General features: G+C 39.0%; 1 protein-coding gene across 1 annotated transcript in view; it reads left to right on the top strand.

Moving 5' to 3' along the window:
- qsox2 (quiescin Q6 sulfhydryl oxidase 2) overlaps positions 1–18,850 on the top strand; it is a 37,599-nt gene extending 18,749 nt beyond the window's left edge. Inside the window, exons 8-12 of the mRNA XM_088615184.1 lie at positions 1,606–1,735; positions 3,442–3,564; positions 4,731–4,881; positions 7,564–7,752; positions 15,860–18,850. Coding sequence (XP_088471310.1) covers positions 1,606–1,735; positions 3,442–3,564; positions 4,731–4,881; positions 7,564–7,752; positions 15,860–16,350 — 1,084 coding nt within the window. The 3' untranslated portion in view covers positions 16,351–18,850. The remainder of the gene's footprint in view (positions 1–1,605; positions 1,736–3,441; positions 3,565–4,730; positions 4,882–7,563; positions 7,753–15,859) is intronic.
- Positions 18,851–22,847: the final 3,997 nt, after the last annotated feature.

The raw sequence follows: 22,847 nt of genomic DNA, 5'->3' as shown, positions 1-22,847 counted from the left end.
CTGTGTCTCCAGCAGCAAGCACAGATTAACTATTCGCTTGAATAACTGTCAGTGCACCAGTAGTTTATTGTCCTTGTGAAACAAAATTGCAAATTATAGAACTTTTTTGCTTTTAAATTGCTTCTGTAATTTATCTGTAACTGTACATACACTATTAGGTGTTTTGATCAGTACTGTAATTTTGATTTTGTGCAAGTTAGAAGTCTGCTATAAATACTTATTTCGCTGCTGGCTTGAAAAAAATGCACATACTTGGGTTGGCTGTCTTTTCCAAATATGCCAGTTTTCCAAATTTTATTTTCCTTTGCTCATTCTGAACCTTTTGCTTTACGTTTTTAGAGATCTGTTGGTCTGTTGCAAGCCTAGATATTGTTGTATTAATTTGTTCATTAATTTGTAAATTAATTTGTATTAATTTGTTCACTTGGTGAAAGGCTTTTAATATAATATGCAAGTCCATTTTCATTATGCTTCTCTTTAATTGCATCATTTATTGATTTCCACCAATAAACTCATTTAATTTCTAATTAGATCATTAATCACAGTTACAATGGGACGCTTAAAACAAAATGGCTTTAAATTCATTGAGAGATCATTACAGAATTGTAATGGAACAAGTGGAGCAATATCAAATGTCTTAAAACTTTTACACAGTAGTAGTATGAAGCTGTGCCACAAAAAAAAACGTTTTAATTGCTGCTTTCCTTTCCCTGTTGGAGTTGTGATGCCATCTGCTGGGGTTCTTTGGCTTTAGTCCAGTTTTGATGATCTTGGCTTTTCAAGTTACTTTGAGCAACAGTCACAGATCTTTGCTTCCTTACAGCTAGGAATGATTCTTTTTCTGTGACTTCTTTTAAATTTTTGGCTTCTACTTTGAAGCCAAAATGCTTTTTTTTATGTTTTACTGTCTAAGAGCATCTGCTAAGCAAATTGCAGTGGCTTCTTATCCTGTTTACTGGTGCAAGGCTGCCTGTTCTAACATCAACTTTATGTTCCAAAGGCCGTGTGAACATTCAACAGCTGAACTGTGCCGTCACACACCACAGCTTGCCACCAGGGGGCTCTCTTAGTAGTATTTTTTTTCGCCTGACAGGTGTTACGTCTGAACTAGCAGTATAAACTGTGGGTATTAACTCTTCCACAGCCATGACTTAGCTGAACAGTTGTTAGTCTTCAGAACAGTTAGTGGCGTATAGCAAAGCAGTAAAGACGTGATCTAAAATGTATTCTACTGCAAGTCAAATAGGATGTCGGCACCTTTTAAGTACAAAAGGTTTTTTTTTCCCAATCTGATGGATAATATAGTTTTTCCTTTAATTGCTAAATATTGTGTTATCTGGCAATACATTTTTTCAAAGTACAATGAATATCAATTGCAAATTGAAGTTTTCAACGGATGAAAAAAGCAGTGTTTTTTCTTTAATGAGGCGAAAACAAATGAATGTGAAGGAGGATGACATGAAAGCTTTCCTTATTTTGAACAGATTTGGCAACTTTATGTAATTATCACATCAGCTTTGCCTCACACCACCAGAGTTTGCAAACCTTGTCACAAGGACGTTCCCTGTAGTTTTGAGACGTGTGTTTTCGCTCTGTGTATTTCAGGTCCAAAGTGTACATGGCCGACCTGGAGTCGGGATTGCATTACCTGCTGAGGGTGGAGCTGGCCAGCCACCAGACACTTGAGGGAGAGGAGCTCAAGACATTTAAGGATTTTGTTACAGTCGTTGCTAAGGTAAATCCAAAGGCTCATGTTTCTCGGGCAGCTCCCTTCCCCTGCAGGACAGAAGTGTCCTCTCATTCCCACCTCACTCCTGCTGCACAGGGATCATTTAAGTGTTATTGAGAAGCCTTGAACTTAAAACTATACAATAAGGACCAGGTGGCAGGTCCATTAAACTGACTGTCTGCTCCATGATGACTAATGTTATGTATGTGAATCTCATGACTTGCGTAATTTTATAGTATATAAAAGTTTATAGTATAGTAGGTTATTTTTTATTTTGTTTTTAAAAAGACAATTAATGTGGCTGTGTTTAAATTTAATCCGTATCTGAATTGTTCCTTAACTGAATCCCTTATGTTCTTATTTTGTCTGTTTTTGAAAGGCTTTTGGCAGCAGGGCCAAAAGTTACATCTTCCTTTGTTCAGGGAAATACACTAATTCATCTATACTGTAAGTGTAAACAATCTTAATAGAATCAAGTTGAAAGGTAGTGTATAATTAGTTTGAATAATCTCTTTTTGAGAATGAAGCAATGGATCACTGCAATCTGATCCCCCTTCTGTCATTTAGATTTGGTTGTTTATAATGCATATACTGTATATAGCTGAAGATATTCATAAAGAAAGAAAGCCCACCTGCAGTGGCTGATGGAAGAAGGAACAAATTATCATAAATCAGAGTAAAAGGGTCTGATCCCTAGAAGCAATAATCTGTTGCTGGCCTCTTTTCCTTAAAGAAAGTGCCCTGCCTAATCTGTCCGGGGCATTAACCTGGAAAGGCTGTGCATGGTAGCCACCTCATAGGGCACCAGGATCAGGAAAGTGGAAAACCCAACTGGTGTGATGCTGAGGGGATAATGCTACAGGCACAGGAAGGTTTAGCCATTGGGCTTGCTTCCCTGGTTCTTGGCCTACTTTGGGGTGGGTGAAATGAGGCCGTCCGGAGTCTAAGGCATGGATTAAGAGCCTCTCGCTCTCTGGTTTGGGATTTTGCTCTAATGCCAGACACTTTAAACTCTGCCAGGGATTAAATGGAAGGGGGAAGTAAGAATAGCATGTGTGTAATGAAAACATAATAATGATAATAGGAGCTGATGTCTTGTTGCACAGCCCATCTATATTGTCTGAGCAGCATCTTAATAATGGACAGCCAAGACAATGGATTTTTTTTTTTGTTCGTTTTGTGTGTTTGATCTGGGGTTCACCCGATTTTCTGGATTGTGACTACTTAGACGTTTTTTCTAAAGGACCCACCCAGTCATCTTACCTTGTGTCTTTTTATATTAAAGACAATAAATCCTGCAATGTAACTGGTAGACGTCGTTGGTGATGTGCTTTTTTATTTTCCTGGGTTTTCTTGATTTTGTTTAAGTATTTGACTTTGGGTTCAGTTATGCAGACATGGTTCTGTGAGGGACTCTCCACATGACTCGCTTCATTTTGGTACTAATTGAATAGTTATGGAACGAGAGCAAGTCATCGTGCAAAGACGGAACGGGTTGTAGGCAGTTATAAGTAATTCTGTAGGATCCATTACTGAAGAGCAGCATTGTTTGTACAAGTCTCTGCTTAAGGAGAATCCATGTCCGCTTAGTCTCTTTCTCTGTTAAGTTGCTGGGACCTGTTGTCAGTTATGAGGCGTCAGTACAAATTGACGCTAAGACGACTAGTTGTCCATTGCATGTAGCTGAGTGTTGGGGGATTCTCTGTCCTCAGCTCTTCCCAGGGCGGCAGTCTGTCGTCAAGCTGCTGGAGACTCTGCTGGAGTGGTTGGTCAGCCTGCCCTTGGAGCGAATCCCTTATGATGCCATCCTGGATCTTGTTAACAATAAAATGAGGGTGAGTCCACCACTCATAACCATAAGGAGGGTTACAGCTCAAATGTAGGCCACTGAGCCTGTTCCAGATACCCACTGCTCTTTGAGTACACATGTGTTGCCTGTTCTGTGTCCTTAATTCCATTTTGTTTTCCAGTTGTTACCCCATGTCCTTGTTTCACTACTGAGGGTGGAACAGTCCCCCAGATTGATCCTATCTATACCCTTAAGGATTATGTATACTTGGATCAAATCTTTCAGTCTTCTCTGTTCTAGACTGAAGACATTTAGGTCCCTCAACCTGTCTGTTTACAACTATACCCTGAGACAAGAAATCATTTTTGTTGTTCTTTGAACTCTTTCTAAACTTTAATATCTTTTCTGTGTTACACTGACCAAAACTGCACACAGTATTCCAGATCTAGTTTCCTACTGTAGAATTTAGGCATAGCTTTTTCTGATTTAAATTCCACATTTTCTGCTATGTACCCAAGCCTTTTATTTTCATTTTTATTGCTTTTTATTCCATGTCACTTGTTTGAACAATTCTAGCATTTTAATTAGACAAGATCTTCCTTTTCTAGCCCATGTTGGCTGTCAATTAAAATGTCCTTGTTTTCTAAGGATTCTTCTACTTTCGTTGTAGCTATCCATGATTTTAAGTAATCCATAAATGTATTTCCATAACTGTACAAGTGACAGAAGTAAGACTGGTGTTTTTCCTGGTTGAATTCTGTCACCCTCAGTGGGCTTCCATGATCATCGCACTTGCCAGGTTCCAGACCAATGTTAGATGAATGGGTCCCTTCAGTGACGTTTTAGATTGTATTGTTCAATAAGGTCTTCTGTAACAGCTGTGTTGCATAGAGCCATTCGTGGTGGTAACATTTTGCAATTGAAAGGGACATGCAGTACTTTTCATAGCCCTGATCCTGTGAAATGTAAATGTTACCACAACTCTTAGAGGTTACTACGTACACTAGAGCATACATTGAAAAAGACAGGAATTTGAATATACTAACCTTTGATTTCAAGGTGGTAGGTTCATAACCTGTTTGTCATGATGCTGTTCCTATCTTAGGAAAACCAGGGTTGATGAAACAATGGTAAGACGCTTCGTAGCTTTGATTGGGTGCATTACACATTGTTTGAATCCCATTGTCATCGGTCTTTGCTGTATAACTGCAGATTTCGGGGATGTTCCTGAGCGATCAGCTTCAATGGGTGGGCTGTCAGGGCAGTCGGCCCGAGCTGCGCGGGTACCCATGCTCTCTCTGGACACTCTTCCACGCTCTGACAGTGCAGGCCGCTCAGAGACCTGACGCCCTGGCCAACACGGGTAAGTCCACTATAACGCCTGCATTGGTCGCTATGTCCCTGAGCTCTCACAAATATACTGAGAATGTGGAATTCTATTCGGAAGCTAAGCAGGGTCGGGTCTGGTTAGTACTTAAATGGGAGACCACCTGGGAATACCAGGTATTTTAAGCTTTGGGGCGGAGTGGTGGCACTATGGCTAAGGATCTGCGCCTGTGGCTGGGAGGTTGCTGGTTCAAATCCCGCGGCCAGCAGAGGAATCCTACTCCGTTGGGGTCCTGAGCAAGGCTCTTAACCCCAACTGCTCTGTGTAAATGGCTGACCCTGCACTCTGACCCCAAGCTTCTCTCCCTGTCTGTGTGTCTCATGGAGAGCAAGCTGGAGTATGCAAAAAGACAAATTCCTAATACAAGAAAATTGTATATCGCCAGCCAAGTGATCTTATCTTATCTTATATTAGAGTGGCTCAGTTTTTTCAATGTACAAAACTTGTTTTCGCCGAAACCGATGAAAATGCAGCTCTGAAACTGCATTTGTGATTTTTTTTTTCAGGACTGTTCCTTTGGTCAGCACAATATAGGAACTATCAAAAATGACATTCTCTTTGTATACGTGGCGGACAGAAACTATTTGGTGTGTGCAGGTTAGAATACATTCCCGCTAAACTTTGCTCCAAACACGTTTCTACATGAAAACATGTGGCTGCCATGAGTTAAAGGGTGTGTTTGATATGGATGTCTTGTGACATCTTTCAGAGACATTTTGGGAAAATATAAATGTTCACAAGTATATTGTATATATGTGGGAAGGCTGTTGAAGGCTGTCGACTATTTTTCTATTCCGCAACTGAATATAGCTGATTGGCCGCATTATTGTATCAGCCATTAATGACATTTGATCTTTCCTTCCGTTGAAATAGAAAAATATGGAGTATAAAATTCGAATATGAAATTATGCACAAGCTAATAAGTGCTTACTTGTGTTTGCTTTGGAATTTGCTAAATAAATAGGAATCCTTACGCATTGTATCAAAAGAAACTATCTGCCTTCAACATTTCCTCACAGGCAAAATCTTTTTATAACACTTACATAGTGCACTAGAAATACATATAAACATTGCTTTCACTTCTATAGTGCTTTTCTGGCACTCAAAGTGCTAGACTCCCCTCCACCACCACCAGTGTGCTGCCCCACCTGGATGATGCAACGGCAGCCATAGTGCACCAGAACGCTCACCAAACATCAGCTATCAGTGGGGTGGAGAGCAGAGTGAGGAAGCCAATTCATAGAAGAGGATTATTTGGAGTGCATGATTGGTTAAGGCCAGTCAGAGATTTGGCCTGGATGCCAGGGTAACACCCCTACTCATACACTATAAGAAGACATATGTACAGTATGTCACACTTATAATACTTGTCATGAGTGAATGTTTTTGACACTGTTGATCTCACAGTGGTGCATATTTGGTTTGGTTATTTTTAATATCTACTATTGTACTTAGTATCTATTTTTAGTATGTTGGGGTTCAGATTCTTTATCATAGTGGCATCAGCATTCCATGCTAATAACACAAATTTGTGATCTGTCTTGTTGCACAATATAAAATGAAAATTATTATTTTATCCTGTATCGATCAATGTTTTTGCTGAGGAAGAAAGTGGCTTGGCATGCAAATATCATTGCTTGCAACTACAGTTTCTTTGTTTTAAGCAGCCTAGCAATTATTAACAAGTCAACAGAGGGAAAATAAAGTCTTGTATTTTTCTCAACATTTTTCTTTGATATAAGAAGTCATGCATAATTGTAATGTCTGGTTATAATACAGATATTCTATAACTACAGAAATCAAATTTATATTTATAAAAATATCCTTTAAGCATATATTTATAACTGTGCATTTTTCTAAATTTTTGCCTGTAGTCATTTTTTGACAGGTAATAAATCCCACTCATATTCATTTCTCTCTGAAGTTAAGAGTTAGAATTTCAGAACAACAATTTCTAGAGAAACATTTTATTCCTTGATGTTTATTTTGGTGATTTTACAAAAATACAAAGACATAAAATGTGCTCATTAGATCAATAGATAATAACAGACATGCCATGTTTAGACCCAGTTCCCTTGTTTGCCAGACTGGTAGATGAATTGTTTTCTAATTTATTGAATCAAGACCAGCTCAGCAATAATGACATATAATAATGACACAATGATAAATGCAGGCTTTTAAACATGTGACCTTTGTGCTCTCAGTCGGAAGCCCGTTGGAACAGCACATTCTGACAGAGTATGATTAATAAGTAAATACATTATAAATAATAAATTAATTAATTTTGGAGTTGAGTGATTACATCCATCAGTGAAATAGATTTCAGTATTTATACTATTCCATTCCCCTCTGTGAACAACTTTCTCTCATGAGATGCATTAAGCTGAGGTGCTATCAACACACCATAGCAAAGAGCCTTTTTCATTTGGCATGGGAGCTCGGTAACACAGCATACAGAGAGTTTACGTTCATTTTCAGTTTATTGCGTGTTACCGCATCTTATTTTGCTGTTCAATAATGCAATGCGCTGATGTCTTACGAATATAAAATTGTCTGCGGCAGATTGTAGAGATTATAAGCAACCAGAACTTGGTTGCAGATGAGGTCAGGTTTTGTATTGTCTGTGTGCCTCATTGTGGCCTTTTCTCTTTTGTACAGGACTCGAGGAGGACCCGCAGGCCGTCCTACAGACCATGAGGCGCTACGTGCACACCTTCTTTGGGTGCCAGGAATGTGGCCGGCACTTCGAGGAGATGGCCAAGGAGTCTCTAGACCAGGTGAAGTCTCTCCAAGAGGCTGTGCTGTGGCTGTGGAGGAAACACAACCAGGTCAACAATCGACTTGCAGGTCTGTCCCAGCACTCATCCCTCTACAAACCTTCATAACCTCTGACTTCTCAATGCTTAGCATACTGTATATGATCACTTCACTACGTTTAGATTAGCATAATGCTAACCCACTGTCAAGATCTCAAAGCACCTTTAGAGACACATTTATGAGAAAGCTAAAATGAAACGTACAGAAATAAAGGTGTTATATATTACCTGGAACAAGCTAACATAGCTCAGGAAACCCCTATGTTCCCATATGGCTTTGAGGTACCTCCAGTGCCCATATCCATTCAAGGATTAGACTAGGGGAAGAGAGCATTTTCTCCTCTTGTCTTGACCTGCAATTTATTGCTGAGTTTGTGTCGAACCCTACACAGCACATTGCTGTTACAGTACATGTTGAGACTTCATTCAAGTCTGCCTAATAAGCATTTCATTGCACTTGTGCATATGATAAATAAACTGGACTCTGAACCTAGATTTGGTAGATCTGCTCCTTAAAAAGCAAAAGGGGAAAGGATCCCCAGATGTAAGACATTCACATTCCTAAGGTAAGCTGCTGCTCTATCAACTCCAGAACCTGACTTCCTCCAGCTCGCAGCAGTCAGTTAGGGCAAATACATTCTGGGCTTTCCTCTCCCTAGTGTAGGTCTACCACAGTATTAGGTTTAAAATCTCAGATGTTTTGTTCTAATGTTTAATTTATATGTCCAGTTATTACTTTAAATAATGTGTTTTCCCCAGTTTCAAGGCTTTCAATTTTCCTCCAATTTTCTTGTCACTTATTCAATCTAATCCTTCTGCAAGTGATTTCTTTGTACCATGTTTGATTAGAGAGTGGTTTGTTCCACTATTTTTTAGCATCCAAGGGTTACTGTTGGTTCAGATTCTTCAATGATGTGGCATCAGCTTTCATTTCCATGCTAATGACACAAATTCGGGTTCACATGAAACTTGGCATTTATTAAGCATAATCCTATTCATAAGCACAAGCCTTGCCACACTGCTTAGATCTTTTAAAAAAATGAATGCAACTTTTTTTTTTCTGTACACAGCTCTTTGATTTCTTTGTAATTCTGACACTTTGTGTTTGTGTTAGTGAGGGTTCCATCTTTGGTCTTATTCACAGTGCATGAATGGTTCTTGACAAATGGCACACCCGTCAGCTCAGATGTGTTAAGGTGTGACTCAAGTTGCCATCTTTATGTTGATGTTTTTCTCTGAGTTGAGAAGGGTGACCTCAAGGGCTGACCTGTGACCTCTCTCACCCTTCTCTGAAAGCTTCATCAGATGTCACAGAGAAGGTATCAGGGGCAGAAACATGCCATGATTTAACAACAAAGCATTGTTCCTTAAGGTCATTATTGGTGATGGCAGAAAACTGAAGAGAGCAGAAGATAATGTCACTGTCCTTTGAGGTGGACAGTTGCGATTCCTCATTGTCCCTCTTCGAGAAACAGGAGAGCGCTGAAGCAACACATGTTAAGCTGTAAAAGTGTCGGCATGAGTTAAGACCCATTGTGGTAGGGTTCACTTTTGTGTTGCTTTTGTCTCCAATGTTGTACCTCATTAGCATCTGAATACACTCAAGTTGTTGCTTATTGCAGGAAGCAGCTCCTTTAAATCCTAAGGACTGATCCTACACAATTCTGGGACCTGTGCTCAACTCTAAAGGGGCCTGCTGTTGATTTAATACGAGACCCTTTGTAGCTGAGAGGAAACACAAATCTGTTACACTATGATACACTACTGTTGTTTCTTAGATCTTGTTGCCACACATATTATTATGTTTATGTATTAAGCATTGAAATTATTTCAGCTAAGATACATTCTTTGGACTGAACATGATGCTTTTCACGTTAATTGGAGTTTATGTCATCCCAAAAAAACTTTTAGCAGTTGAGTTTATTAATCAGTTTAGAAAAATTATAAAAGTCAGCCTTATTAAAATCCATACCCCCCTCAAACATAGTAGAATTGCCTAGCTTTCTGGTTACGTTTGTGTCCACAATCTGGTTTATATGCCTTTGGCATAACTGTGACTCAGGACCTACACAAATAACACAGAGGGAGAATCACTTCAGAGTTTGTGTTTTCCCTGTTTTGGTCTTTTCATGAAACAAGTCATGTTATGTTCAGCAAAAAATAGTCTTAGCCTCGACTCCTTATAGTTTTATAACTAGATATATCTTGCTATTCTTTAATTTTCTTTAAGCAGTGGTTACCACTCCTGCCTCACAATTCTTAGATGTTGGGTTAGCTTCTGACACAGGGCGTCTTCTTTTTGGAGTTTAATTGTTCTCCCTGTGTTTGTGTAGGGTTTCTTGAAGTTGTAGTTTCTTTCCATGTCCCACAGATACACTGTTTATGTTTGATCAGGGTGAGACTATCATTTGCTCTCAGTACTGTCTATTCCTTCTTCAGGGATAGGCTCTGAAACTGCAGCTTTTTAGTGGCTTTTCTGACCATGGATCTATGAACAGTTGAATGTCTGCTTCATTAATTATATTAATATAATTAAGTAGTTCAGGTGGGTATCTGCGTCAGCATGCGTAGTCTGCAAAGGAACAAGTAATAGGTTTATTCCATGCTGGAAAGAGGAGAGAAAACACAACGTTTCGGCTGTGAAGCCTTCTTCAGGTTAGGGACAGTGGTCATTAGCTACCGCTGTCCCTCACACCTCAAGAAGGCTTCACAGCCGAAACGTTGTGTTTTCTCTCTTCTCTTTTCAGCATGGAATAAACCTCTTACTTGTTCCTTATTATAATGAAGCAATAGAATCATATTAATCTCTACTCAGTTATAAGATTTGCCTGTTTCATCACTTCATTCTCAGAAAACAATAAAAGAGTCTATGGCATGATAGTTCATGGTTTTTTCTTCAGTCCTCATTGATGTTTTGAAAGTAAGGCTGTAAACAGTCCGTTTTGACAGGCCTACTAAAGAATCAGTTGAACAGTTTGCCCTGCTGTTGTGGAAGCAATTCTGAGTTAAACCTGGCAGATGGGGTTTAAAGTGCTGACACTGATCAGGACACTGGCTAAGCTTGACGTAGCAGCTCCAGTTCAGAATGAATAAATGCCTAATTATGCTGTTGGGTTAACTTTTGTTGTTACAGTATTTGTGGATACTGATAGAAATGTAGGTGCCACACGTTAAAGGAGTTTTGCTTAAAGACTTTGTCTTGGGACATTTTGTGAAGAATCGCGTAGTGCGAGCATCTTTTCTGGAATTGTTTTTTGTGTTATGGACTGCCCTTGTAATTGTGTGAAGCACTTGTTATAGGACTGAGCTTGAAATGGTCATGATAACTGATGGTCCACTTTTTCTCCACAAACTACCGATGAAGACTTTTTGATATTTCAGTTTCCTTCTGTTTTATGGGAAGTGGGTACAAAATGTAATAGCCTCCCATTCAAGCCAGCATGGGCTTTGAGGTAGCAGGAATTTTATTTATTTTTTAATAAAACACTTCCAACTGCAAAGAAAATTATTTATTGCATTGTTAAGAGGACAGTGGTCATTAGCTATCAGACATTGAATACCTAATGAAGACGACTTCTGGTAGTGTCTAAAATATTTTAATAAGAAACCATATAGGCATTACTAGTTGTATTCATGTTCCCTCCTCAAAGGAGCATAATTTTTAGAGTGATTCACCTGTAGATGTTATTCATGGTCAATGGTGCCACTTTAAAACCTAGCAGATAACTGTTTTTAGGTCTCAGCCTGAGCTAAAGCATTGGTCTGGAAGGTAAACGGCTCTTTGCATAGCATGTCTGAACCACCAACCTTTCATTTGAGACCAATGGCTTATCCTTAGACAACCCTACACTGAATAACCAAGCTTGTGTAATGAGGCAGATAATTGGTGTCCCTTCTCCCAGCACAAGACTGAGCTTTTAGTGCAGTGATTGATCATGACAGCCATACAATTGGGCCTGTTTTTTTTCAGTGGGGTGGCGTGGTCTCCTCTCTGACTCAATGCATATACTCAGGAACTCAGATGGACCCACAACCAGGCTGTAGCAGCAGCTGTGTGGGACTTTGTAACTGACACTTCTGTTGGGAGATTTCTGCAATCAATGGACTCTACATGCTTAAGACGAGGTCGTCTTGAATGTGACACCTGTTCTAAGTTACAGTAGCTTCCGCGGTGTCACAGAACATTGCAAACAGTTCTTTCTTGCATTTATGAGGTCCTTGGTTGGAATTTGTGACTTAATGTTAATACAGGAGAGATGTGTATTAAACACTATTTAAACATCTAATAAACACTAAAAAACACCATATCTTCAATGCCATGCAGTTTTGAACATTGCCCTGTATTTAAATCATAACGCCAATTTGAAGTGCCATGTGTATATATATTCATTCACTGTTCTAGTTTTGGGACTGAAATTTTAACAGCACCTTAACAATACTGTGACAAGACAAATGGTCTTATTCCTAATTCAGTAATATCTTTTGTCATATAAGGTGCAAGATTCCAACAAGTTATTCATCACATCCCTTGAATTTTTTTGTTCAGCTCTTGCAGTTTAAGTGATTTCTGTTTAGAGTCATGGCTGACAACAGCATTTTAAGCTTACTCAGCCCAAAAAGAGATACAGTAGCTACACTTTGCAGCTGATAGATGTTCTTAGTTGCACTGGTCAAGTCTTGAGGGATAAACATTAATTTTCCTTTTGCAGAGAACTTTAATCCAGTCTGTCTAGTTTCTTGTTTATCTGATTTTACGTAGCACTTATTAATAGTGCCTTTCACTTTTTGTTGCAGTCATTACACTTTGAAGAGACAATTATTGTTATGCACAGTACACAACCTACTCCAAACTTTCAAAGCAAAAAAGCAAAACAGAAGTAAATAGATATAAATAAAAAACGGGAAAGTTGTACATGTATTTAGACCCTTTACTGGGGTAAACCTCAATGCATTTGGGAGCATAAAATGAACCCACAAATATTTGAGTGACCTACAGGTATGTCTGTGTACCGTAGTAGTAGTTCTCATGATTTTTGTAAATACACTTATTTCTGTAAGGTCCCTCAATGAATTTCAAGTATACATTAAACTTTCCAAACATCTCAGAGATAAAGGCATAAGTAAAATGGCATAAGCACATATCAGAGACCATTAATATCTCTTTTACCATGGTAGAGTCAATCATTAAGATGCAGGAAACACCCAGAACTGCCTAGATCAAGATGTCCCTCCAAACTGAGCAGTCAGGCAAGAAGGAAACTGGTTAGGGATGCCAGTGTGAGGCCAGCTGCAACTTTGAAAGATATTAAGAAAAACCATCAAAGGAGCTTCTGGCATAGTAAATCTGAAAAGAGAGAGACAAACAAGAATTTTATATTAGAGGAAAAAACTCGGGAGAAAGTACACCTACGTGATTGCACCTTATGGCTTTAATTTGATGACATAACCAAGATCGACTTCTTCATAAAGTTCTTTATGAAGTCCCAAAGGGTGACAGATGTATTCTGTTTGGATAATTGGCTAATAAGTCCAGTGTGAGTCCAAAAGGGAAAGACAGGGTGCAATCCAAAGTCCAGGTAGCAGGGAGATCAATCCAAGACAAACCAGGAACCGGCTCAGAACCAGAACAGGAACGGGAGCAGGAAAGTTAAAAACACGATGACGAGGCCAGGCGCTTCAAGCCCCTGACCCAGACGGTCAGGACGCCGGGGAATAAGACCTGCCCTTAGGGCTACCTGCAAGCCCGGGGAATGGGCAAGCCTTGTGGCGTCCATCTTCCAATACTATGCCAGGAATAGCAAGAGTGCCAGGCTTAAATAATGTAAAATAGGAAAGGGTCGGAGCACCCTTCAGAGGAGGAATGACAATCGTGACAATTGGATACTGTGCAGTCATATTTTCTACTTTACAGTCCAGAGCAGAAGCATGAACTGTAAACAGGAGACACTTTAAATGGCCAGAGTCCAATGCTGTATGCAGAAGGTTTTATGTATCAAGTGCGAGGACAGATCCACCAACATTAGTGTTCACTCTAAAGCAAGCACCACAATCATTGAAGCTATGATTGTCTGCCGTCAGTCCTGCTGGGCTGTTCATGTTGTCTGATATTGGACTCCAGGACCCCAAAGAAGGTTATCTTCTCCAAGTTAGGCTTAGGCATTTTCACCAGAGGAAACCAGAAGAAGCTTTTCAAAGGTATAGTCAAGTCAAACATGAAGAAATGCAACATTGTTATCAACTCCTGGGAGATTATTGCCGTTGTTCAAACCAGATGGAAGGATATCTGAGAAACTGAGAAACCCAACACTTTGAGACCTTGCTGGAGCAAAAAAGCAAAGCAAAAATGTTGAAAGAACAAAAACAGCTCAACCTGCCAAAGTGAGCTAATCCTGCATCTTCTACATTATCAGTTGCCTTCATGTTGGTGAAAGACTTCAACCTCAACACTGAGGGACAGCCAATGAGAACAGAGGCCAGGACAACTCTAAAACAATAACTACCCTGGTCCAATTCCCATTCGTACAGAAGAAAATTAGGGGTATTTTTCCATAGGATATTTCGACTCTCACTTACCATGAATAGTAAACATAGTTTGAGCTCTATGATCGCGGTTCAAGGCTGAAACATTTCACTAGCAAGCTGTGACAAAGTGGTGATGCAGACGGATTAGTTGTTCAGCTTTCAGTGACACAGTGACCTCTGTAGTCTCCCAGGCACTTGCAAGCATATAGTGTTGTCACAGGGGAATGAACACGTCCTCCAGCTGATGGTGAGGCTCTGGTACGGGGTTGTGTATGGCATTTGACATTAAAATAGTGGCTCATTCACCTCTGTGTGCAGTTGGCATGTTATTGGTGTAGTTGTCGATTACAATGGATGGCTTTCAGCATCTGCTCCAATACCCATTAATTTTCAATAGCACAAAGTTTGAGGAGGAATTGTCTCTTGTCAACAACAAATCATACTCATGGTCCTGTCTGCTAAAACTGTTCCTTCACAGTTTCACTCGACATAGATTGTCAAGAGATGTGTTTCGTACAGAAAATGAAATGTTAATTTAACACTTCTTAGCAATGACTGAGTATATTATTCACCAGGAAGTCCCATGGCAACCAAAGGTTATAGTTGATCTTTGGGAAAGTATCATTCAAAGCGAAGGGGCCATGTTTCAGGCTGACATTCAATCCTATGAGCTCTTTTATTTTGCTACTTGGATGGTTTGGCACCATCTGCTGGAAAGAAACATGATGCATCTCTGCCTTTTTTCTGTTTTTGAATAAGCTTGTCACCACAATTAGTGAGCGCTTACTCGCCAAATTTAGCACAGTAGAAGTCCTTTCCCATTTCACAAACAAATTATTTTTTTATGAAACCAAGAAGGGAGTGATTGTCAGTAATTAATTAACTTGGGTAAACAGATGAGAAGATCAGAAGATGTTGTCTGATCCGCTACCAGTGTTGTTTAAAAGTACAGTCCTGAACTTGAAACAATTGGCTTTTTAGCAGTGTCCTGTTTGGATCGACAGGCCATGCTTTTCAAAGAGTGAGAGTCCATAGCAGAACAAATAATGAACGCATTGCACAGGCTCTTGGCAGTGCTACTACAGTCTATACCACTGACTCAAATGGCGATTTCACACAAAGGTGTTATTTACTACTACTCTCTATTTAAAAACAAGCAAAACAAATTAAAATATTTAAGTTTATTTACTTTTTTATATGACTTTTCTCATGTTTGTAAATGCAGAAAGAAAGCTTTTTTCTTCTAGACTCTCACCTACAGACTACATAAAAGAGCCCAAAAATCGAAATACAGAACAGGTTGCTTGCTGCCAGATGCAACTGAAAAATGATATTAGAATCTCAAAGATGCAGAAATGAAAACTGCAGTTGAAGCTAACATGTTTTCAATGCTAGAACAGTAAAAACTGTCAACAGTGGAAAAAAGCAATTTAAAAAATCATGTGGAATGAATACTCAATTTAAAACATAACCAGGAGACTATACACCCATCTTACTTTGGTTAATGATAAAATCATGCACAATATTAGTCTTAAAAGAATAAATAAGGAACTCTGATCAGTGTTTAACTAGAAAACTGCAATGGTGCTTTATCTTCTCATTCTTTCTACCCTCAGGTGCTCTCAGTGATGACCCCCACTTCCCCAAGACACAGTGGCCCACCCCCAATCTGTGCCCGGTGTGTCACGAGGAGAAAGATGGGCTGCACGTGTGGAATGAAGAAAAAGTGTTTCATTTCTTGATGGATTATTACGGGGCAGCCAACATCTCGCCCAAATATACCCTTAGTCAAGAGGGACCAGCGCCCGGCAGAGATGGCCCCTCTTATAAGGACAAGGGCCAGCAAGACCAGCAAGATATCCCCACCACCAACCCCTCTGATCCGTCAAACCAGCGCAGCCTGGTGGGTCAGGAACAGGGGGGCATTGGGGTCTACAAGGAGGCTAAGCCAGGGGTGACTTTCCTGGGCCTTGGCTTCTCCAACATTGACATGAGCCTTTGTGTGCTGCTCTACGCAGCCTCCTGTGTCTTCATCATGGTCATGTTCTTCTTCTTCCGGATGCGCTCCAGGAGGTGGAAGATCAAGCACAATCGACCCTACGTATAGTCGACAAGCGTTAGACCTTTGGGATGCCTCCCCTTTGTACGGTGGTTAAACACATGAACCGATTGGAGAAAACTGCTCGATTTTTGGGAAAAGGCCCATGTTTACAGATGAAGGAACTTTCAGAAACCCAGATGTCATTTACCGTAGTGTGATCCTTGTTTTGGAGTCAACCGTCAGGCTCAGCTTCGCGTTTTACCCCTCAGAATGTCGGCACCTTCCCCACCATGGCGATCCCAGGAAAAGATTTGTCCAAGGGTAAAGACGTTTCCACATCACCGGACGTTAAATTGGGAAAGCAGATCTACAGAAGCAAACCTTTCCTGACATTTTCTGGGAAGCCTCAGTGGTTTATTTAAATCTCTGAATTTATGTTTCTCTCTACTAGAAGTGATCACTTCGTGGTTTTAGTCCTGGTGGGCAAGTTTATTACTTGCCCGTTCTTCATCCTTGTGATTTTTGTTCTCTGCGGCATTTGGAACAGTATTACCACAGTAACCAGTCTAATCATATAAATTCCCACTACAGCCTCCCTGCTCCTGCCATAATGTTCTTTATCCACTGTTTATTGTGACTTGCAACACACTTCACATTGATTCGTGAAAAGCAGCAGGTCCCTCACCTTACATGCAGAATGAAAAACACTGAAACTGAAGGAATATGCCCACTTTGTGTGAATCCTACCAGTTCTCCATAGAATTGTGTGGGATTTCGTTTTTATTTCAATATCATATATTTGAAGATGTTTCCCACGTTTTTGAGTGTCTGTGCTCTAACAATGATCTGAGTACAGTGAGTTCGCTTACAATCTGGTTAATTCTTTTAGGAGTACTGTTAAATGCCCAGGACGGGGCCTACAACAGTAATACAGTAATAGGTGATTTTTTTAAAAAATGTATAGGAGAAATGGCTCCGTCTTGTTTTCTGAGCTCAGATGTTATGGCCATTCATTGGACTTTGGAGAACTGTCTTTTTAATCAAAACGAAACAATTCTGTGTCTCATCCTGTCTGACATTAAATAGTCAGAATAACCAGATATCCAATCAATTTAAAATAACGAAAAGGAGGAGGGTGCTAAAAAGTCCTTCTTTTTCAAGGATCTTATAGATTTCAAGTTAATATCGAGCAGTTCAAGCCTTTAGGAGGGTACAGCGTTGAGCTGGTTTTCTTATTTAGTTCAAAATGATTACGATGAAGACTGACAGCAGAGGAGTGAAATCTGCCGATACAGACATTTCCACAGCTATGGACTGTATGTGAAACATCATAACAAAGCGTCTAGTTGTGTATTGTTATTTTTCTAGCTCAACAAAGGTAAAAATATTTCCATGGAATAAAGCGAGACATCTCTTACGCTAGGCACAAAAGGAATTGTGTGCTGTGCATGCAAAAACAAATCCTTATGAAGTATTTTATTTTCATTGTAATTTTAATGGTTGTTTAGGAGGTGCAATTATAGTTTTTAACTGACTTTAGGGTTGAATTTTGTGCATCCTGTTTGTGTGTGTGACTTGGACACATTGTTGACTGTGTCTGTTTCTATGTAACTCTCACAAACTACAGTACTCTACTGGTTTGATCATGTTTCTTATTCTTCAGCTGTGTTTGTCGCTTGAGTTTTTTAAGATGGTTTCTTGGATCATGGGACAATTAGATGGAAGCTGCCTACTTTTCTCATTCCAAATCCTTTCAGACATAATTTTATGCTGCTTATTATGTTGGATTGTCAAAGCTTCATTTTAAGATTTACATAATACCACTGTCACTTAAAAGATGGTTTATGTTCTTTTCATCAGTGTGGAAGTTCATCTTAAAGCAGTTTGGTAAGGGGCCTGTTTAGACATTGTCATGAAAGCTTATTAGGCATGTGTATACACAGGTTTCCTGTTGAAAGAATTGAAAGGTTCTCCGATCTGAATCCAAACCGTGCGTCTCCCCTATTCTATGGAATTAGATTTCTGAAACCTGGAGTGGAGTGAGCGATTAAGATCTCAGGTTTGAGCCCCGAGTTGTTGGGACAATTTTTTATTCCTGTCTTTGAAAATCCCACCTGGAACTCATGTAGTGACTGCCCAAGATTAAAAAGATTATTGTTATCTTGTAAGATTATTGGGAATTATTGTTAGTACACATATAAAGGTGGTCTCTACACTTTTTGAAGTATTTACACACTGAAGCTATAAAGCAAAGTATAAAAAAGAGTGGAGGTTGACTATAACTTCCATTGATCTCTTCCTTATACGGAGAGGGTTAATTATTCTTTGTCAGTCTGAAGAGAAAAACGAATTTCATTTTACTAGTGGAATTTGTAAGGGGCCACATTAAAGTGGCCTGTTGTGCTGCTGAAAATAGCTGTATTGGAATTCATTTCTGTTTTTTTTGTTTTTTTTTGTTTTGTTTTGTTTTTCAAATTAAGAATTCAGCATTATATACTGTATGTGAAAACTATATTTTTGACACTGTCACAGTTTGGCTTCAGAATTAAAAGCAATGTGAACATTAGTGGTCTCTCCACTTATTTTTGCTTCCAGGCTTCGCAAACAAAAGCTAGTGGAGTGAGATTTCCCAGTTTCTTGTAGGTAACTTCATTAACTGCAATTTTTCTAAACATTTGCAGTGTTTCAGTCTGCTGATTATGGATTCCTTTAGTTAGCATCTTCCTCTGCAAATAAAGCATTCTGTATAAAGGATCAATTAAGTGAACTATCAAGTAAATTTTCCTGCCATAGAAAATCTAATGCTGTTATACTCTTATGTAGCAGCATAAATATTTGATGTGTTTACTTTAAGACTATCTAATGGTAACACCAACAGTAAAATCCTTTTACTACAGAATGATGTGAATGCTTCATATTCCACAACAAAGCCTTACTGTGATTATTGCCATCAAAAGTAATTCATTTGCCGGCTTAATATCAATTGTTAAAATTATTTCCACGACTATGAAAAGTCAGGGTTTTGTGCCTAATTATGAACATACGGGCAGCATGTTGGGTTGCATCCAATCAAACGTCTGTGGGTGTCAGATTCCATTTCTGCTCATTTGAAAGCACAGCAGCCCTATTGTAATACAGGCTCCTGCGGTCTTGATATGTCATGGCAAAGGTGTCTACCTGAAGCTATGAGTGGCGGAATTGAGTGAATCTTAGCTGCAAGTGTGGAAGTTCTCAGGAAAGAAGACATTTTCTTTGGGAACAGCTGTCATTTTTTGAAAAACCATTACTTTAAAACCACAGACGCTAAGAGTGCACTTGTGTCAATGCAAAGCGGAGCAGTATGCCCAATCAGGTAGAAGGATGAAAACAGATGACACATATGGAAGCTGCACTTTGAAAACCTGCTTGTGTCACGATCCAGCTTGAAACTTTGTCTCTTAGTAACACGAAGAGTGCAGAACAAGAACAAGGGGCTTTTAAAACTCTCTGCTCCTTTCACTGGAACTGGCCTATTAGATGCAAACTGCAAATGAGTCTTAAAAGCTTTGCAGTCCATGTAGGTACTGCTAGCCACTCTGGCATAAATATTCATTGTGTTGAATGTCAATAACACTTTCAAGAAAAGCCAAGGAGACAGAAAGCTTATATTTGCTCTGGACTGCAGAGCTGTAGAGATGAAAAGAGACCTTCAAGCAAACGAACAAAACTCTTCAATGGAGTATAAAAATGAGCCTCAAGTGACACTTGGATTTCGAGAGCCACATGCGTCAATGTTTTTGCCCCCACTTCCCAAATCGTCTCTCTGAAGTTAGACCTTCCGCTCTGAAGACTCACATGCGGGTTTAAATGCCATAGGCTTTGTTAGCAACTATTTCAACCTGATTGCAATGGGTCTCTGAAGTGGGCCCCAGATGTGTCAACACTTAACCAATCTTCTCAAGTGGCAAGAACAGTATAGCTGCCCGCACAATTTGAAAGACCCAAAAATTGAGGGCAGATTACATTTTTTTTTTAATGTTAGTGCTTATTAGCACTGAATTTCTGGTAAACGTTGCTTGTTTTTTTTTCCTTTTTAGATTGTCATTTTAAAACTAACGAAAGACAGAATTCCTTCCTTACTTTTTAAAATGAGAATTGAAAGAATTATTTGTAATATAACAATTACCATTCCTTCTCACTAGCTGTCCCTAATTCGCAAATAAGTGGGTTTGTTCCGTGCACTGCAGGATCGGAGTCTTTATCTGGGATGGAGGCCTTGAGCTTATCCAAGAAGCTGGAATGGGGGAATCTTCATGTTTCATGGGTGTTCGGAGTTCGTCAGAGACCGCGAGAAACATCTGTAGGAAAACAGACTACAGTGCGCTTGCAGTCCTGTCACTTAAACCGCGTGGTGGTTGTAAATGAATCTCTGCGCAATTCAGAGAAACACAACACAATAAATGCTGAGCCGAAAGAAGGTATTGTACGGCGCTAACATTAAGAAAAAAAAATGTTTTCAGATGATGGTTGACGTCTGCTCGTTTACAGGTGCCTCAAAAATAATAAAAAAAAATAGATTTAATTATTGAAATCTGTGAAGATTGGCACAGAAACTTAGTTAATATTTACAGATTTCAATTAGTATTCTTACGGAACAAGTCCTCAAGTGGATAAAAATACTGTACATCAATATCAAAGAACAGCATTTATAACAACACATACGGTCCTACTTCAGAGAAAGCGATGTTCTAGAGCGATCCTGGAGTCTGTTTTTGTCTATAAGCTCCTTTGAGGCTGTTTGGTTTTAGAATCCTAGTTATGTGGTTCCTTCCAGACTTGTCGTTTGTCCTTATAATCTTTATCAAAGAGATCAGACTGACTTATTGATGGAGGATTAAGGCTAATAGCAACATCGTCTTCAGTGATGAAAACAAGTTTCACAATAAATTCGGACATCTATGCTAGAAATCTATTGTAATCATTCGACGGTATCCGAGTTGTTTAGGATCCTAACGCGTACATATCTTCTTATATTAGTCTTTTTTTTTCTTTGTTAGGCATTACAAATTTAAAATTCCCCAAATGCAAAAAAATGCAATCAGGAGACTTATGTTCGGCATATTTTTCTCGTTATTCTTATTATTGTTATAATCGTTGTTGTTTTTTGTACTACAGGCAAGAAGCGATGACTACTGAACGAGAAAATGCACGAATTTAAGTCTTTTGATGTTCACATTAATTTATAGACCCAGTGAAATAGCATTATTTTCACGTATTTAGCTCAACTAATTAAATTACTTGTAAAATCAAGTTCTATACAATATGAATGTTTTTTCAAACCCAAGAAACAAATACTTGCAGATAATGTTGATTGTGTTAGAACACTATTATTGTTTTTTTTTTGTCTTCACGTTGCTAAACTATTACACTATGTACATTATTTTTGCAAATGACTTAATATCAGGCGAGTTTGTATAACATACAGTGTATGTTCACTTTAACAAGGATGGTGTACTGTATGCACTAGTATTATACAGTTTACTATAATGTTATTAAAAAGATAGCAAACTACATCTTTGTGAGAAAATAGAAAGTGGTTAATAAAAGTGAAAACTATTTTCCCTAAAAAGTGAAAACTGTCCCTCCACGCCTCCAGGCCAATTAAAGAAATTATTCCTCATAAATATGAACTAGTGGTAGCCTCAATAAAAACAAAATAACGCTAGGTAGGGTATTTCATTTATTGCAATTTATGATTTTAACCCCTAACGTTAATTGTATAAAATGTCATAATGAGAAAAAAATGAAAGAATACGCTTTTTACGCCATTTATTTCTATTATAAACGTACTGTAACGTAGGAATGCTATACACTGTACATAGCACAGTAGCTAGAAGATGTTTCCTTCTATGTTTAGTTCTATATCTGTTCTAAAATAAATTTTAGACATCAAATCTGATAAAAACGATACGGAAAACAAGGCAGTGACGATGATTACGTTTGAGAAATAAAATGCATATAAAATGTATAAAAAAAGTGAATTCGTTCAACTGAAGTACGCATACTGTATGCTTCGGCTGTTCCGCGTCCTGAAGGTGCGACGTTGCTCTGTTATTTTCCAACAAGTGAAAATTCGGTCACCTTACTTTTGTAAAGTGATTTAGACATATGTGCTGACAGTCCGTCTTTAAAGTGCTTTTATTAATTTGTAATCCTCTCGGATTAGGTTTAACCGGATTCATTCCGATTAGTGGCTCGCAGTAACTAACATTAATTATCGCCTGAAACGGAGATTTGGATTTCCTTCCTCTGGCAGGCAAACTTCCAGGGTTCCTGTCCGAAATCACAGTCTGTAAAATGTTGGGTGAAACGTCTTAAATATTAGAGGAACCACAAGCTCGGCGCCGCTTTGCAAACACTTTGCTCATAGACAAGTGTATGCAATTGCACGCTGTATGTGTTTGGGGTAAATTGTAAAACCCTACATTGGCTTCATAAATGAATCGTTTCTTCTGTACCGGTTTGTCGATATACTACTGTATGCCCTCGCCCGGCCATCATTCTTGTATACAGTAGATGTAAAT

The sequence above is a fragment of the Lepisosteus platostomus genome, chromosome 21 (genome assembly GCF_059453375.1).
Source record: "Lepisosteus platostomus isolate fLepPlt1 chromosome 21, fLepPlt1.hap1, whole genome shotgun sequence".
Lineage (NCBI taxonomy): Eukaryota > Metazoa > Chordata > Actinopteri > Semionotiformes > Lepisosteidae > Lepisosteus > Lepisosteus platostomus.
Note: the sequence above shows the minus strand (reverse complement) of the source record. Positions and strands in the feature narration are given on the sequence as shown.